The sequence below is a fragment of the Diorhabda carinulata genome, chromosome 10, assembly GCF_026250575.1.
Source record: "Diorhabda carinulata isolate Delta chromosome 10, icDioCari1.1, whole genome shotgun sequence".
NCBI lineage: Eukaryota > Metazoa > Arthropoda > Insecta > Coleoptera > Chrysomelidae > Diorhabda > Diorhabda carinulata.
Window position 1 is genome coordinate 15,257,225 of NC_079469.1, and position 17,928 is coordinate 15,275,152.

Sequence of the window (17,928 nt, forward strand, 5' to 3'; positions counted from 1 at the left end):
AAAACTGATTTTCAAATTAGAATGTATATCATTAACTTCATTGTGATTTATAACACATTATCTTCCTTAATACGACCCTGTCTTACATTCTACGCCATCATTAAGTAATTATATAACATTATCTGCATACTAAACACAGATAAACTTTTGTTTTCTTTTATAACTAATCAATCTCAACAACCAAAAAGTTTCCAGTCGTTTATAGATTTCACAACGAAGAAGATGACTTTGCTTTTTTTGATTTTTCTATTAATTTTGAATTATGTTGATAGTGCTAGAATATTATGTGTTTTCCAAATGCCTGCGGTAAGTCATCAACGAGTATTTCAACCAATATGGCGGGAATTATCGTTAAGAGGTCACGAAGTCATCGTCGTCACCCCCAAACCACTCAAAGATCCTTCTCTGGTGAACCTCACCGAGATCGACGTCGGCGGATCAAACAACGAACTCATACAAAGACACGGTTTCCAATTTTTCATGAACAAACAGAACGGCATACATACCAAAATACCCAAGATATTCAATATGCATTACGATTTCGCGGAAGCCATTTTGAAAAACGACCAATTCATCAAAATTTATAATAATACTGAAGAAAATTTCGATGTGGTTATAGCTCAAACTTACATATCGCCGATATTATACAGCTTAGCAGCGAAATTTCGTGCGCCGTTGATTGGTGTGTCCTCGATGGGGGCCTATATAGGTAAGTGACCTTTATCGTTACGTCATACACGGAAGAAAGTGTCGGTCAGTCGGTCAAATGTGCCTTAAGAGCAAAAAATGCAATATACACTGTCCGACCCGCGTTTCGATAACCAAGTTAACGTCTTCAGAGACTGAAGGTAAACTTAGTCTCTGAAGTGGATAACTTGGTTATCGAAACGCGGGTCGGACAGTGTAATTGGGAGTGTTGGTGTAAACAGTCTTCAGTCTCGTCGAAACAGTGTATTCAGTATGAATATCCCGAACGGTTCCACAAATTCAAATTGATGTCCATCTTGATCAATGCATTCCAAAGCAGATCGTAAACGTAAATCTTCGAGTATTGACCCTCAAAAGTACGGATACAGAAGATCTTCCGCATGGACACCTGCCCACATACACTCTCCAGGCAATTTTAATTCTTCTCAAATAAAGACGTGACGATACTGGTCATTCCAGTACACGCAGTTATGTCGATTGACGTTCAGCTTGGAGGTTGCTCCATCCGAGGTACTAGCGCGTCGTCAACAGAGCCCGTTTTCAAAAACTTCTGCGCAATTGAACGATTTGGTAGCGGCTAGTTCGGAAATTTTTGTTGAAATTCGGTTCGTGATCCGCTTTTCGTAAAAAAACTCTTTTTCGAAGCGTAAACTTGAATCGATTATTGATTATGAAAACGCGTCTACGCGACGTGACACACACACACACACACAACTGTTGAAGCACAAACATGTTTCGTTTTAAAATTTTATAGTCAAGCTTTTGGTCCATCAATTCTCTTATTATTTCCACTTAAAACATATTGAGGCAATTTATTTGAGCCAGTTCACTATTATGTCAAATTTGGACACTTTTCTCTGTAGGAAAATCTCTTTTTTCAACTGGTTATCAACGATTTTCATTTAGTAACAGAATAGATCTTATAGTCAAGCTTTTTGTCGAACAGTTCTCTTATCATCTCCTGTTAAAACATATTGAGGCAATTTATTTGAGCCAGTTCACTATTATGTCAAATTTGGACACTTTTCTCTGTAGGAAAAGCTCTTTTTTCAACTGGTTATCAACGATTTTCATTCAGTAACAGAATTGATCTTATAGACAAGCTTTTCGTCGATCAATTTTCTTATTATTTCTCTTTAAAACATAATGAGGCAATTTATTTGAGCCAGTTCACTATTATTTCAAATTTGGACCTTCTTCTCTATAAGAAAATCACTTTTCTCAACTGGTTATCGACGATTTTCATTTAGTAACAGAATCGATCTTATAGTCAAGTTTTTGGTCGATCAATTCTCTTATTATTCCTCTTTAAAACATATTGAGACAATTTATTTGAGCCAATTCACTATAATTTCAAATTTGGACACTTTTCTCTATAGGAAAATCACTTTTCTCAATTGGTTATCAACGATTTTCATTCAGTAACAGAATCGATCTTATAGACAAGCTTTTCGTCGATCAATTATCTTATTATTTCTCTTTAAAACATAATGAGGCAATTTATTTGAGCCAGTTCACTATTATTTCAAATTTGGACCTTCTTCTCTATAAGAAAATCACTTTTCTCAACTGGTTATCGACGATTTTCATTTAGTAACAGAATAGATCTTATAGTCAAGCTTTTCGTCGAACAGTTCCCTTATTATCTCCTGTTAAAACATATTGAGGCAATTTATTTGAGCCAGTTCACTATTATGTCAAATTTGGACACTTTTCTCTGTAGGAAAAGCTCTTTTTTCAACTGGTTATCAACGATTTTCATTCAGTAACAGAATTGATCTTATAGACAAGCTTTTCGTCGATCAATTTTCTTATTATTTCTCTTTAAAACATAATGAGGCAATTTATTTGAGCCAGTTCACTATTATTTCAAATTTGGACCTTCTTCTCTATAAGAAAATCACTTTTCTCAACTGGTTATCGACGATTTTCATTTAGTAACAGAATCGATCTTATAGTCAAGTTTTTGGTCGATCAATTCTCTTATTATTCCTCTTTAAAACATATTGAGACAATTTATTTGAGCCAATTCACTATAATTTCAAATTTGGACACTTTTCTCTATAGGAAAATCACTTTTCTCAATTGGTTATCAACGATTTTCATTCAGTAACAGAATCGATCTTATAGACAAGCTTTTCGTCGATCAATTATCTTATTATTTCTCTTTAAAACATAATGAGGCAATTTATTTGAGCCAGTTCACTATTATTTCAAATTTGGACCTTCTTCTCTATAAGAAAATCACTTTTCTCAACTGGTTATCGACGATTTTCATTTAGTAACAGAATCGATCTTATAGTCAAGTTTTTGGTCGATCAATTCTCTTATTATTCCTCTTTAAAACATATTGAGACAATTTATTTGAGCCAATTCACTATAATTTCAAATTTGGACACTTTTCTCTATAGGAAAATCACTTTTCTCAATTGGTTATCAACGATTTTCATTCAGTAACAGAATCGATCTTATAGACAAGCTTTTCGTCGATCAATTTTCTTATTATTTCTCTTTAAAACATAATGAGGCAATTTATTTGAGCCAGTTCACTATTATTTCAAATTTGGACACTCTTCTCTATAAGAAAATCACTTTTCTCAACTGGTTATCGACGATTTTTATTTAGTAACAGAATCGATCTTATAGTCAAGTTTTTGGTCGATCAATTCTCTTATTATTCCTCTTTAAAACATATTGAGACAATTTATTTGAGCCAATTCACTATAATTTCAAATTTGGACACTTTTCTCTATAGGAAAATCACTTTTCTCAATTGGTTATCAACGATTTTCATTCAGTAACAGAATCGATCTTATAGACAAGCTTTTCGTCGATCAATTTTCTTATTATTTCTCTTTAAAACATAATGAGGCAATTTATTTGAGCCAGTTCACTATTATTTCAAATTTGGACACTCTTCTCTATAAGAAAATCACTTTTCTCAACTGGTTATCGACGATTTTCATTTAGTAACAGAATCGATCTTATAGTCAAGTTTTTGGTCGATCAATTCTCTTATTATTCCTCTTTAAAACATATTGAGGCAATTTATTTGAGCCAATTCACTATAATTCCATATTTGGACACTTTTCTCTAAAGGAAAATCACTTTTTTCAACTGGTTATCAACGATTTTCATTTAGTAACATAATAGATCTTATAGTCAAGCTTTTCGTCGAACAGTTCCCTTATTATCTCCTGTTAAAACATATTGAGGCAATTTATTTGAGCCAGTTCACTATGATTTCAAATTTGGACACTTTTCTCTATAGGAAAATCACTTTTCTCAATTGGTTATCAACGATTTTCATTCAGTAACAGAATCGATCTTATAGACAAGCTTTTCGTCGATCAATTTTCTTATTATTTCTCTTTAAAACATAATGAGGCAATTTATTTGAGCCAGTTCACTATTATTTCAAATTTGGACACTCTTCTCTATAAGAAAATCACTTTTCTCAACTGGTTATCGACGATTTTCATTTAGTAACAGAATCGATCTTATAGTCAAGTTTTTGGTCGATCAATTCTCTTATTATTCCTCTTTAAAACATATTGAGGCAATTTATTTGAGCCAATTCACTATAATTTCATATTTGGACACTTTTCTCTAAAGGAAAATCACTTTTCTCAACTGGTTATCGACGATTTTCATTTAGTAACAGAATCGATCTTACAGTCAAGCTTTTCGTCGAACAATTTCCTTATTATTTTCACTTAAAACGTATTGAGGCAATTTATTTGAGCCAGTTCACTATTATTTCAAATTTGGACACTTTTCTCTGTAGGAAAATCACTTTTCTCAACTGGTTATCGACGATTTTCATTCAGTAACAGAATCGATCTTATAGTCAAGCTTTTCGTCGAACAATTTCCTTATTATTTTCACTTAAAACGTATTGAGGCAATTTATTTGAGCCAGTTCACTATTATTTTAAATTTGGAGACTTTTCTTTGTAGAAAAATCACTTTTCTCAACTGGTTATCAACGATTTTCATTCAGTAACAGAATCGATCTTATAGACAAGCTTTTCGTCGATCAATTTTCTTAATATTTCTCTTTAAAACATAATGAGGCAATTTATTTGAGCCAGTTCACTATTATGTCAAATTTGGACACTTTTCTCTGTAGGAAAATCACTTTTCTCAACTGGTTATCAACGATTTTCATTTAGTAACAGAATCGATCTTATAGTCAAGCTTTTCGTCGAACAATTTTCTTATTATTTCCTCTTAAAACAAATTGAGGCAATTTATTTGAGCCAGTTCACTATTATTTTAAATTTGGAGACTTTTCTTTGTAGAAAAATCACTTTTCTCAACTGGTTATCAACGATTTTCATTCAGTAACATAATCGATGTTATAGTCAAGTTTTTGGTCGAGCAATTCTCTTATTATTTATTCTAAAAACGCGTCTACTAGACGTGACACACACACACAACTGTCTGAAGCACAAACATGTTCCGTTTTAATCTTTTTCCTCAGCATTGCCAAACTTATGAGCGTTGCTGAACTTATGCCATTAATCTTAGCTTTATAATGAATGGTCTATGTTGTTGTTGTCGAGTTATTTTTTGGTAAAAAAATAACCTTGACCGGTCAATGCATGCTTGATCTTAATATACACGTTTATAGATTTCATAAAGTTAACAAAGCTGGAGATTTTGGGGGAAAGGACGGGAAAAATAAAACAAAACCATAATTATTAAATGCATTTAGTTAAACATCGATAAAAATCGAGAGGTAGTGACAAATGTCAAAACCACGTCATAAATATGTCATTAGTAATCAAAACTCGAAAATAGAGTCAATAAGGTATAAATCTGGCCGTACCGAGCACCGAAGCTTTTCGAATATGTGTATAAATTGAAAATTTGGAATTTACCACGAAATTTGAACGAAAAATGTGTATTTTCAAAAGAAACTATATTACGTTTGCAGGTAGTCATTTCGCCATGGGCAATCCTAACCCACCGTCATTGTATTCAGAAATGTTTCTACCCTACAACGGTCGTTTGACTTTCTACGAAAGATTAAAGAGCAGTTTATATTATGCGTTCGTTAGGTTTTATCGCCATTTTGTGATTCTACCGAAATCTGACGAATTGGCTAGAAGATACTTAGGAAACGATTTGCCTTATATGGGGGAAATTGAAGGGAATATGAGTCTATTACTGTTATCTACAAACCCCTTCTTGAGCCCACCCAGATCGACTATACCTACAATTATTAGTTTGGAAAGTATTCATGTTAAGCCCGTTGAGGCATTACCCCGAGTGAGTATTTTATCGAAAAAAATTATCATATTTGCTTTATTTTTATATGAAAAAATTAAAACAAATTGAAATGTTGAGCAGCGTTTATGAACCATTGCGCTATCGATCCTATTTTACATTTGAAACCACATAAATCACACAAATTTTACTAAAATATCGTAACGAAATTTGTACGAATTTTGAGTCGAAAGTTTGCGAAAATTATTTGATGTTTTTGTAGGATTTACAAACTTTTTTGGACGAATCTAAAGAAGGAGTTGTATACTTCAGTCTAGGATCGAATGTACAAAGTATAAATATACCAGAACGAGTTAGAAATATTCTTGTAGAAAGTTTTGCGGAGTTGCCTTATAAAATTTTGTGGAAATTTGAATCTGATACTTTACCTAATCAACCAAAAAATGTGATTATAAAAAAATGGTTACCACAAAAGGACGTATTAGGTAAGAATTTCCACGGTGAATGTTTGAAAGTGGGGTGGTTATAAAAAAATTATATTTTCAATACGTTTTTTGTGTTTTTTTTTTATTTTTTCGGTGTATAAATAAATAAAAATTAGCTCTAAGTTTGGTAACTAGAATTCCAAAATTTTTTGTGGAAATAAAATCCAGAAATTCTCCGATTTGTTTCCAAAAAATGTATTTTTTTAAACTAGATATTAAAACGAACAATTTGAAAAAAAATATCATGAATTGAATATTTTGAGTTTTTTCTGTTTTTCTCTATGAAATAATAGCAAATTTAGAAATTTACATTTTCTGTATTTAACTTCGATTTTGTTCATTTTTTTGGACCCCCTTGAAACAAAAACTGAATCTACGTTTGAAAACCAAAATTTCGATAATTTTTTGGAAAATAAAAACCAAAAATGTCTCGATTTGTTTCCGAAAAGTGTATTTTTTTAGAAAACAGTATTTTTTTGAAAACTAAATATTAAAACGAACAATTTGAAAAAAAATATCATGAATTGAATATTTTGAGTTTTTTCTGTTTTTCTCTATGAAATAATAGCCAATTTAGAAATTAACATTTTCTGTATTTAACTTCGATTTTGTTCATTTTTTTGGACCCCCTTGAAACAAAAACTGGATCTACGTTTGAAAACCAAAATTTCGATACTTTTTTGGAAAATAAAAACCAAAAATGTCTCGATTTGTTTCCGAAAAGTGTATTTTTTTTAGAAAACAGTATTTTTTTGAAAACTAGATATTAAAACGAACAATTTGAAAAAAAATATCATGAATTGAATATTTTGAGTTTTTTCTGTTTTTCTCTATGAAATAATAGCAAATTTAGAAATTTACATTTTCTGTATTTAACTTCGATTTTGTTCATTTTTTTGGACCCCCTTGAAACAAAAACTGGATCTACGTTTGGAAACCAAAATTTCGATACTTTTTTGAAAAATAAAATCCAAAAATGTCTCGATTTGTTTCCGAAAAGTGTATTTTTTTTAGAAAACAGTATTTTTTTGAAAACTAGATATTAAAACGAACAATTTGAAAAAAAATATCATGAATTGAATATTTTGAGTTTTTTCTGTTTTTCTCTATGAAATAATAGCAAATTTAGAAATTTACATTTTCTGTATTTAACTTCGATTTTGTTCATTTTTTTGGACCCCCTTGAAACAAAAACTGGATCTAAGTTTGGAAACCAAAATTTCGAAAATCTTAACGAAGTTAAAACTTAGTTATTCTCTATAAATTCATAAAAAAATAAAAAATTAATATTCTAAATACATTACGAAAAAATAGGACATTTTTCGAAAAAAAAATAAAATAAAAAACCAAGCACAGTTTTCTGATACAAATCGGAAAAATTGGATTTTTTATTCACAAAGAAATTTTAATTATCATATTTAGGTATAATTTTTATCCTAAATACCACGAAAAAATAAAAAAAATTGTCAATCTTTCTATGTCTTATGATCAAAAATAGCTTAGACCCCATTTCCAAATAATAACGGCACGATTACCAATTCCATGGCCTCTAAATTTAACAGAGTCCATCCCTGGACTCTGCTAATGTTATTCGAAGCATAATTTTTTTTCTCAGACTCCCATTCGATCAAATTCATCTACCACAGAAATCGTAATCTCCTTATGATAATCATAAATATTACATTTAGTTCACGAAATGGACAGTAAAGCCGGTCCTGTTCGATTATGTTGGTACAATTTAAAATTTGGTGACTTGTACATTTCAGCCCATCCTAACGTAAAAGTTTTCCTATCACAATGCGGTTTACAATCAACCGAAGAAGCCGTATCGAGAGCAGTACCTATAGTTGCTATACCTTTCATAGCTGATCAAGAAATGAACGCTAAACGGTTATCAGAGGATTTAGGCGTAGCTATTCATTTAGATTTCGTAACTTTCACAAAACAACAATTAACAGCAGCCATAATCGAAGTAGCAGAAAATCCAAAGTGAGTTTTTAATTATAAAAGTCGTGACTCACCCCCAGGTTTCAAATTACACTTGCACGACACTTTAAATACTTGGTTATTTGGTTTTTTGTTTTAGTTCTACGTGATCTATAGTTATTTTACAATTTATTACACCGTATTTATCACACTGACGAAATATTTTTTATTTAAAACACTCACGAAGTCGGAAATAATAGAATTAATCTAAAAACATGAACCAAAACACTTTCAAACTATACAACTTAAAATATCAAAATGGCGCCTCCTGTGTTTACGATTCTACAACGTTGTCACGTTTAACAAAATAATTTTATTATTTAATAACAAATAATCGTTAAAAACTTTGTTCATTATTGTTTTTTGTAATTGATATAATGATTTTTTACTATTATTTGTTTACTAATATTATTTTTCTATCTTAAACGAGTTATTTTATTTTAAATTGTTAGATGTTTTGAGTATTTTGACAACATCGCTCCGTAGCATTATTGGTTTTGTATAATAATATGAATCGATGTAAATTAATCGGTCGATTGATTCGATCAACGACATAAACTCGTTTTTAATACTTGCAATTTTTCTCCTTTTTTTTATAATTTAAAAAGTTGTAGATATTTTCTTACCTATAGTTAAAGAAATGGAGCACAAAAGAAGAATAATAGTCCAGGAAATTATTTATAGAACTTAGGGATTTCTGAGCATTAAGATGTAACAAAGTGCATTCGATTCGAAAGAGCCTAGGGAAACTTATAACTGGAAAAATATTGTATGTAATAAATTCAATTTGACAAGATTTTACTAGATCGCTGAAGACGAGAATCACGACCGAAGTGGTCTAATAGGTACCTGGTGCGCATGGTGGACGGCATCTACGTCGTCTATTGGATTCCCGTAAAAATACATTATAAAATTGGTTGAATATATATACTATGAAGGTTTACAAGATTGTTGAATGCGAATAACACGACTGAAGTGATGTACGAGGTACCTAGTGCTCAGGATGGCCGACATCTACACGGTCTATTGGATTTTCGTGAAAATAAGTTATGAAATTGGACAATCATAGATACCCTGAGAGTTTACGAGATCGTTGAACACAAATATCACGACAGAAGAGGTCTACAAGGTACCTGTTGCTTATGGTGGACGTCATCTACGTCGTCTCATGAAGTCCCGTGGAAATTCGTTAAGAAATTTGCGAAATATAGATACCCTGGGGGCTTACGATGTCATTGAACATAAATATCACGACAAAAGTGGTCTACGATGTACCTGGTGCGCATGGTGGACGGCATCTACGTCGTTTAGTGGATTTTCGTGAAAATAAGTTATGAAATTGGACGACCATAGATACCCTGAGAGTTTACGAGATCGTTGAACACAAATATCTCGACAGAAGAGGTCTACGATGTACCTGGTGCGCTTGGTGGACGGCGTCTACGTCGTCTCGTGGAGTCCCGTGGAAATCTGTCGATTATATATACCATGGGGATTTAAAAAATCGTTGAACAAGCTTATCACGACAGAAGAGGTTTATAAGGTATCTGGTGTACATGGTGGACGACATCTACGTCGTCTATTGGATTCCCGTGGAAATACGTTATGAAATTTGTTGAATATATATCCTTTGGGAGTTTACAAGTTCATTGAACATGAATATCAAGATGGAAGTGGTCTATAAGGTATCTGGTGTACATGGTGGACGACATCTACGTCGTCTATTGGATTCCCGTGGAAATAGGTTATGAAGTTGGTTGAATATATATCCTCTGGGAGTTTACAAGTTCATTGAACATGAATATCACGATGGAAGTGGTCTACAAGGTATCTGGTGTACATGGTGGACGACATCTACGTCGTCTATTGGATTCCCGTGGAAATAGGTTATGAAATTGGTTGAATATATATCCTCTGTGAGTTTGCAAATTCATTGAACATGAATATCAAGATGGAAGTGGTCTACAAGGTATCTGGTGTACATGGTGGACGACATCTACGTCGTCTATTGGATTCCCGTGGAAATAGGTTATGAAATTGGTTGAATATATATCCTCTGTGAGTTTACAAGTTCATTGAACATGAATATCAAGATGGAAGTGGTCTACAAGGTATCTGGTGTACACGGTGGACGACATCTACGTCGTCTATTGGATTCCCGTGGAAATAGGTTATGAAATTGGTTGAATATATATCTTCTGGGAGTTTACAAGTCCATTGAACATGAATATCACGATGGAAGTGGTCTACAAGGTATCTGGTGTACATGGTGGACGACATCTACGTCGTCTATTGGATTCCCGTGGAAATAGGTTATGAAATTGGTTGAATATATATCCTCTGGGAGTTTACAAGTTCATTGAACATGAATATCAAGATGGAAGTGGTCTACAAGGTATCTGGTGTACACGGTGGACGACATCTACGTCGTCTATTGGATTCCCGTGGAAATAGGTCATGAAATTGGTTGAATATATATCCTCTGTGAGTTTGCAAATTCATTGAACATGAATATCAAGATGGAAGTGGTCTACAAGGTATCTGGTGTACATGGTGGACGACATCTACGTCGTCTATTGGATTCCCGTGGAAATAGGTTATGAAATTGGTTGAATATATATCCTCTGGGAGTTTACAAGTTCATTGAACATGAATATCACGATGGAAGTGGTCTACAAGGTATCTGGTGTACATGGTGGACGACATCTACGTCGTCTATTGGATTCCCGTGGAAATAGGTTATGAAATTGGTTGAATATATATCCTCTGGGAGTTTACAAGTTCATTGAACATGAATATCACGATGGAAGTGGTCTACAAGGTATCTGGTGTACATGGTGGACGACATCTACGTCGTCTATTGGATTCCCGTGGAAATAGGTTATGAAATTGATTGAATATATATCCTCTGTGAGTTTACAAGTTCATTGAACATGAATATCAAGATGGAAGTGGTCTACAAGGTATCTGGTGTACACGGTGGACGACATCTACGTCGTCTATTGGATTCCCGTGGAAATAGGTTATGAAATTGGTTGAATATATATCCTCTGTGAGTTTGCAAATTCATTGAACATGAATATCAAGATGGAAGTGGTCTACAAGGTATCTGGTGTACATGGTGGACGACATCTACGTCGTCTATTGGATTCCCGTGGAAATAGGTTATGAAATTGGTTGAATATATATCCTCTGGGAGTTTACAAGTCCATTGAACATGAATATCACGATGGAAGTGGTCTACAAGGTACCTGATGTACATGGTGGACGACATCTACGTCGTATGTTGAAGCGTTGGAATGAATTGCATTGAAGGAGATTAAATTTATGAATAAAATAGATTTTTGACAAAAAATATGTTTTTTTTTAGTTATTCAAACGACTTATCAAGCGATATTATACATGGTTGTTAAAATATTTCAGTAAAGTTTATATTTATAGATATAAAAAAAATATGGAACGTTTACGAGACCTATGGACAGATCAACCTATGAAGGCCTTAGATAGGGCGATGTGGTGGATAGAATACGTCATTAGGCATAAAGGAACAAAACATTTAAGAAGCCCTACAGCAGATATATCATGGATAGAATATTTATTACTAGACGTCATCGCTGTTATCGTATTTACTTTTTACGCTTTTATACAAATAATTAAATTAATTTTTAGACTAATATTTAACAAAAATTCACAAAAAAAGAAACAATCTTAATAATGTTGAATAAATCATTTTTTTATCACGAAAATTTCGTTTTATTTATATTTTCCCTTATACCTAATAAACTTTATAAATCTGGCAACGGTGCTATCACATACATTCAATTATCTAAGAATTTACTGCACTAGCATTTCGAGTAATATATTTACTTTTTTTCAACCCGTGATTAATTTATAATTTGAAAGGACAATAAGGTTATAAATAATAATATACACGGTGTCAATATAAATCGTTATTTATAATGAATAATCAATTCGTGATAATTTATTGCGTGTTATTATCACTTTGAATCATCAGTTTAGAGGAAACTATAAAATATAATGACGTACTGCGGTCAAAGTATAACAAACAAAAGAAGAAATTAGTCAGTTTGTTTAATCAATATTTGTATTTCAAAATACGTACATATAAAAAAATCCAGATCTATAAAATGTAAAAAAATAAAAGGAAAACATGATAAAAAAACACTAAAAAATAAGGAACTATTTTGAAAATGAATCAATCAATCTACAGGGGGTGAACAAATGTTATATTATTATTAAGAATTTGGAAATATTGTTTTTTATTAGAAAAAATAATCCCGAAAAGGTTTCTTGTCAACAAAGCTTTGTTTGCCCCCCCAAACTCTGTTTTTTATATATTATATTTATTAAAATTTTATAAAATACCTCTTAAGATATTGATTTTTGGAAAAAAAAAGTTTCAAACGAAAAATAAAGGTCTGCAAAAAAAGTTATATACATTTTATTGGAAATATTGAAGAAAAATAGTAAACCAAAACATATCAGGGTTGGTAAGGCCAAAACCGAGCATATAACAGGACCGCCCTTAAGAAATAATTTTCGGTTTAATAATATAAATTGTGCATAATTATATTATTACTAACAAGCTCGCGAAATGGGTACTTAGGCCGGTCCAGTCCAGCTACAATGGAATTCTAAAATTCGGCGAATTCGCGCGGCGCCTTTTTTAAATATGAAACACATTTTCTATCTCAATTAACACGTTTTCTCATATTATATTTGGCTCGATTCATTTTTGGGGAGGTTGCCCCTCGCCTAATTGGAAGAACACCTAAATCAAGCGCAGATCTTCCTCGTATCTTCTGCATACCTTCATAGTTCGTAGGTGTGGATGACCGTGAAGACGTTGAGCACTTGGACCTTCAGATAGGCCCGTCGCGCCCCACTTGACGTCACCAAAGCCTCCGACGTCCTTCGAGAAGCCTACCAGGCGCTTTGGCTTGAACTTCTTGATGTCGTTGTGGTCCAGGTGTTTAAACCGCGCCATCACAGATAACGTGGTCTGCAATTTCGTCCTCCTCCATGCACCAGCGGCACTCCGGATCATCCTTGATGCCTGCGTACCTTATAAAGTGTCCAAGTAGTCATTTGAAGTGAATAAAATGAATCTTCTTCATCAGTCTCTGAAGATGATAACTTGGTTATCGAAATGCACGTTAACTTTGATGTTTGTGGTACCGATTGGAATACAAAATCGACGATAACAAAGATATGATTTAATAAAAACTAGTAATGATAGTTCAGAAGTGATTGGAAGACTTTCAATTTGAATTAAAACAATCTTGTCTGTATATAAAATTTTACAAAAAACAACGAAAATAATTGTAATAATTTGTATGATAATATAGGAAATTATCTGAGGGATAATATTGATGAAATCACTTTCTACATCGTCTTTAGTTCTTCATTCGTGACTAACATTGATTAAAATAATTATTAAACTATTTTTTTTTTCAGAAACTGGAATATAATTCAGTAGGTGTAGTCTGTGGTTGGACTCACCACTCTCGATTTAATTTTATTTTCACTTTATTATAATAAAGATTTTACGTAACATCATTTCTAATAAATTATTGTTTCCTCAAATGATTTAACATTGAATGCATTGAAAAGTTTTTTCATTTATGATAATTTTCTTAAGAATGTTTCTTTATGGCGAACGATCTAAAAATCTACATATTTCCTAAACCATAAATTTTATCGAGTTGAACAAAGAGTACCTTTTGGTTGAAAAATCGAATGAAAAATTAAGTTTTGATGTCTTTATATTGTACAGGCTGTCTCAGTGAGAGTTACGGTTCGTTAACTGTTGGACTAGGAGAAAAGACAAAAAAAAAAATTCCATTAACCAGAAGCCCGCATTTTAATATTGGAAGCTGAGGCACGGAACGACAACTTTTATTGACAGTTGTCACGGACTTTGAATTGGAGAACTGTCAGACATCAAATTTGACAGCTGTCAGAAATAAAACATGTTCTTAGGTTTTTTGACACATCTCTAAGAATACGAAATTTACGATGGTTTTTTCAAATTATTTCACGTTTTCCGAAAAACTATTCGCATTTATGAGATTTCTATATTCTTTTTTTGGATTTCTTAAACATTTTGCGAATTTTTTTCATTTAATTTCGAATACCTCAAATTTTTCGATACTTTTTTGAAGTTTTATATTTTTTATCAAAAGATCACGATATTTTTTTGGATTTTTTGATATTTTCTATGAATTTACTTCGATTTTTCGTAATTTCGAATTTTTTTATCGAAAATTATCAAGATTTTTTGATAACTTCCAATTTTTTATAGAATGGTCAAAGTTTTCTAGAATTATTAATGGTTTTGTTAAAGTTTTAGGATTTTTCGAATTTTTTCCATAATTTTTTCGAATTTCCAATATTTCTCATTGAATTTCTAAGATTTTTTGGAATCTCCATTATTTTTCATAGAATTTCCATAATCTCTTCAAATTTCGATTATTTTTTATTGAATTTTTGGTTTTTTATTGAATTTCATAGATTTTCCAATATTGTTGATTGAATTTCCAGGATTTTTTCGAATTTCCATTTTTTTAAATGGATTTCCAAGATTTTCTTAGAATTACAAATAATTTCAAATAAAGTTTCAAGAATTTTTCAATTTCCTAAAATTTTTCATGGAGTTTCCCATAATTTTTTCGAATTTCCAATATTTCTCATTGAATTTCCCAGATTTTTTGGAATCTTCTATATTTTTATAGAATTTCCATGATTTTTTAAGATTTCCATTATTTTTTGTTGAATTTTCGGTTTTTCTTCGAAGTTCCCAGATTTTCCAATATTCTTGATTGAATTTCCGGGATTTTTTCGAATTTCCATTATTTTTAATGGATTTCCAAGATTTTTTTAGAATTCCAAATATTTTTAAGGGGAAATTTCAAGAATTTTTGCAATTCTCACGATTTTTTCAGCTTTCTAATATTTTTCATGGAGTTTTCCATAATTTTTTCTAATTTCCAATATTTCTCATTGAATTTCCCAGATTTTTTGGAATCTTCTATATTTTTATAGAATTTCCATGATTTTTTAAGATTTCCATTATTTTTTATTGAATTTTCGTTTTTTTTTCGAATTTCCCAGATTTTCCAATATTCTTGATTTAATTTCCAGGATTTTTCCGAATTTCCATCATTTTTCAAGGATGTTCAAGATTTTTTTAGAATTCCAAATATTTTTAAGGTGAAATTTCAAGAATTTTTGCAATTCTCACGATTTTTCCAATTTCCTAAAATTTTTCATGCAGTTTCCCATAGTTTTTTCTAATTTCCAATATTTCTCATTGAATTTCCCAGATTTTTTGGAATCTTCTATATTTTTATAGAATTTCCATGATTTTTTAAGATTTCCATTATTTTTTATTGAATTTTCGTTTTTTTTCGAATTTCCCAGATTTTCCAATATTCTTGATTTAATTTCCAGGATTTTTCCGAATTTCCATCATTTTTCAAGGATGTTCAAGATTTTTTTAGAATTCCAAATATTTTTAAGGTGAAATTTCAAGAATTTTTGCTATTTTCAAGATTTTTTCGAAGTTCCAATATTTATCATTGAAAATAAAAAAAATGAAAAAAATATCAAAATTACTTCGCATTTGACGGACACTCTGTATTTCAAAGAAAATTACTTTACCATTGGAAGAATTTTTGCACCAATTAAATATCGTTTATATGGTTGAGTAGACGTGGAAAAAAAACGTTCAAGCGTGAAAATTAAATACTAATTCATACCATAGATTTATAATAGTTCCATTTTTACTCAGATAAAAAAGAATACGGTAAAAATAAAAAATAACAAAGGATTCTTCCGCCTTCGGTGGACGTTGAAATGTTATAGGGAATATGCTATTGAACTGTTGGTACAAAAATATAGAAATTACTGAATTTCGAATCAGTGCAGCAAAGAAGAAGATAGAGAGACGCCAAAACAAAAAAAAGAAGGTCCAAGTTACAAAGTGAGAAGATATTGTGAGGGGCGCAGTAACTAATGGATCAAGTGTAAGGTAATATGTCAAGGATCCAAGATGGTTGAACGAAACCGTAAAATAAATCCTAATACGGTCTCTTGAATCGTTAAGAAGGTGTGGTTTTATAGTAAAAAAAAATATTTTCAAAACAACTTATATCGACAACTAGTGATATCTCTGAACAACCCTCGTATTATAGGCCAGGTATTTCCACTCGGAATTCTTTAATGTAGCACAGATTTATTTGAAATTTTGTCAAATGATAGGTGTGTATACAAAAAGCGAGATCTATATGGTGCCGAAGTGTGCAACCCCCTGGGGGGATGCCACCCCTTTTCGGGGGTGGAAAATTTTTCACAAAAAATAACTGCAGAAATCGAAAGATTGGTAAATTTGAAGTAAAAAATGTCGTATAAAGTTTTTTCGCCGGATCAATAGTTTTTGAGTAATTCGCAATTGAAAAGTACGATTTTTTTTTCAAAAAAACGCATTTCTCAATATTTTTTTACGTATAACTCTGTAATGATGCATTTTATCGAAAAAAGTGTAATTAACTAAAATGAAGCTTATAAAAAAATGAAGAAATTGAGCTATAATTTAAGATCTTAATGTTTTACCTAAAGCAAGTTATAGATACTTGAATAGCTTTTGTTTTACGTAATTGAGGATTTAACCTCAAATAACGGAAAAACGGTACATTTTTCGACAAAAAGTCATAAAATACTTTTTAAGGAGCTTAAAAAGTCCTTCCAAATGACCACTGATACAAGTCGTTTCGACTGAAATTTCAGTGAGATATGGTGTAAAATAGTTAAAGCTAAAAAAAAATTGGGCTTAAAATAATGTCATTTCATTGAAAATCAAAATTAAACTTATTCCTTGTACCAAATACTTTATTTTGATATTATTTACGACATCTAGAAGTTTGGCTGATTAGAAATGCATAATTTGAAAAAAAAATGAGCATTAAATAATACTTTTTTTTTATTTTTCAAAAAATTTTTTTTGCTCATTTTTTCTCTATAACTATAAAAGATACAAAAACAAATAAACAGTCAAATTAAAGGATTTTTTATGACAATCATTTTGCTTTTTTAATTTTTTTTGTAGCATAAAAATTGACGGAGTTATAACCAAATTAATCTGTCACTGTAGTACGAGGATTGGTTATCCACAGCCTTTTGACCCTTTATAAATAAATTGTGGAGGGTCTCAAGCCCTTCTAACATACGTAGGATTGTAGGCCAAAAAATTACCTTTAAAATGGTTTTTTGTAGGATGTGATATTTTTGAAATTAATGGAGTTACTTAATTAATGAATTTTCATTCATGAAAAATGTATAATCAAAAAATTTTATGTCATTCAACGCTACTTTTTCATTGTATTTTTGGTAAAGGGGTGGTTCTTAAGGGGGTGCCAGGGTGTTGAGAATGAAAAATCACTTCGTGTTTGGAAAATACACTTGAATACCGAAAAAAATCAAAATCAAAACATTAA

The 17,928-nt window shown here is 31.3% G+C and overlaps 1 protein-coding gene across 2 annotated transcripts; it reads left to right on the forward strand.

The window, feature by feature from the left end:
* The first annotated feature begins 142 nt into the window (after positions 1–142).
* On the forward strand, positions 143–13,988 carry LOC130899057 (UDP-glucosyltransferase 2-like). Of its 2 annotated transcripts, none has more exons than XM_057808787.1 (5): positions 143–709; positions 5,650–5,984; positions 6,205–6,427; positions 8,194–8,416; positions 11,855–12,159. In XM_057808787.1, the coding sequence occupies exons 1-5, from the start codon at positions 223–225 to the stop codon at positions 12,123–12,125; spliced, it is 1,539 nt and encodes a 512-aa protein (XP_057664770.1). In that variant the 5' UTR covers positions 143–222; the 3' UTR covers positions 12,126–12,159. The 2 variants fall into 2 exon arrangements, with proteins under 2 accessions (XP_057664770.1, XP_057664772.1); XM_057808789.1 differs by lacking the exon at positions 11,855–12,159 and adding an exon at positions 13,892–13,988 and having other exon boundaries at positions 152–709.
* The last annotated feature ends 3,940 nt before the right edge of the window (positions 13,989–17,928 follow it).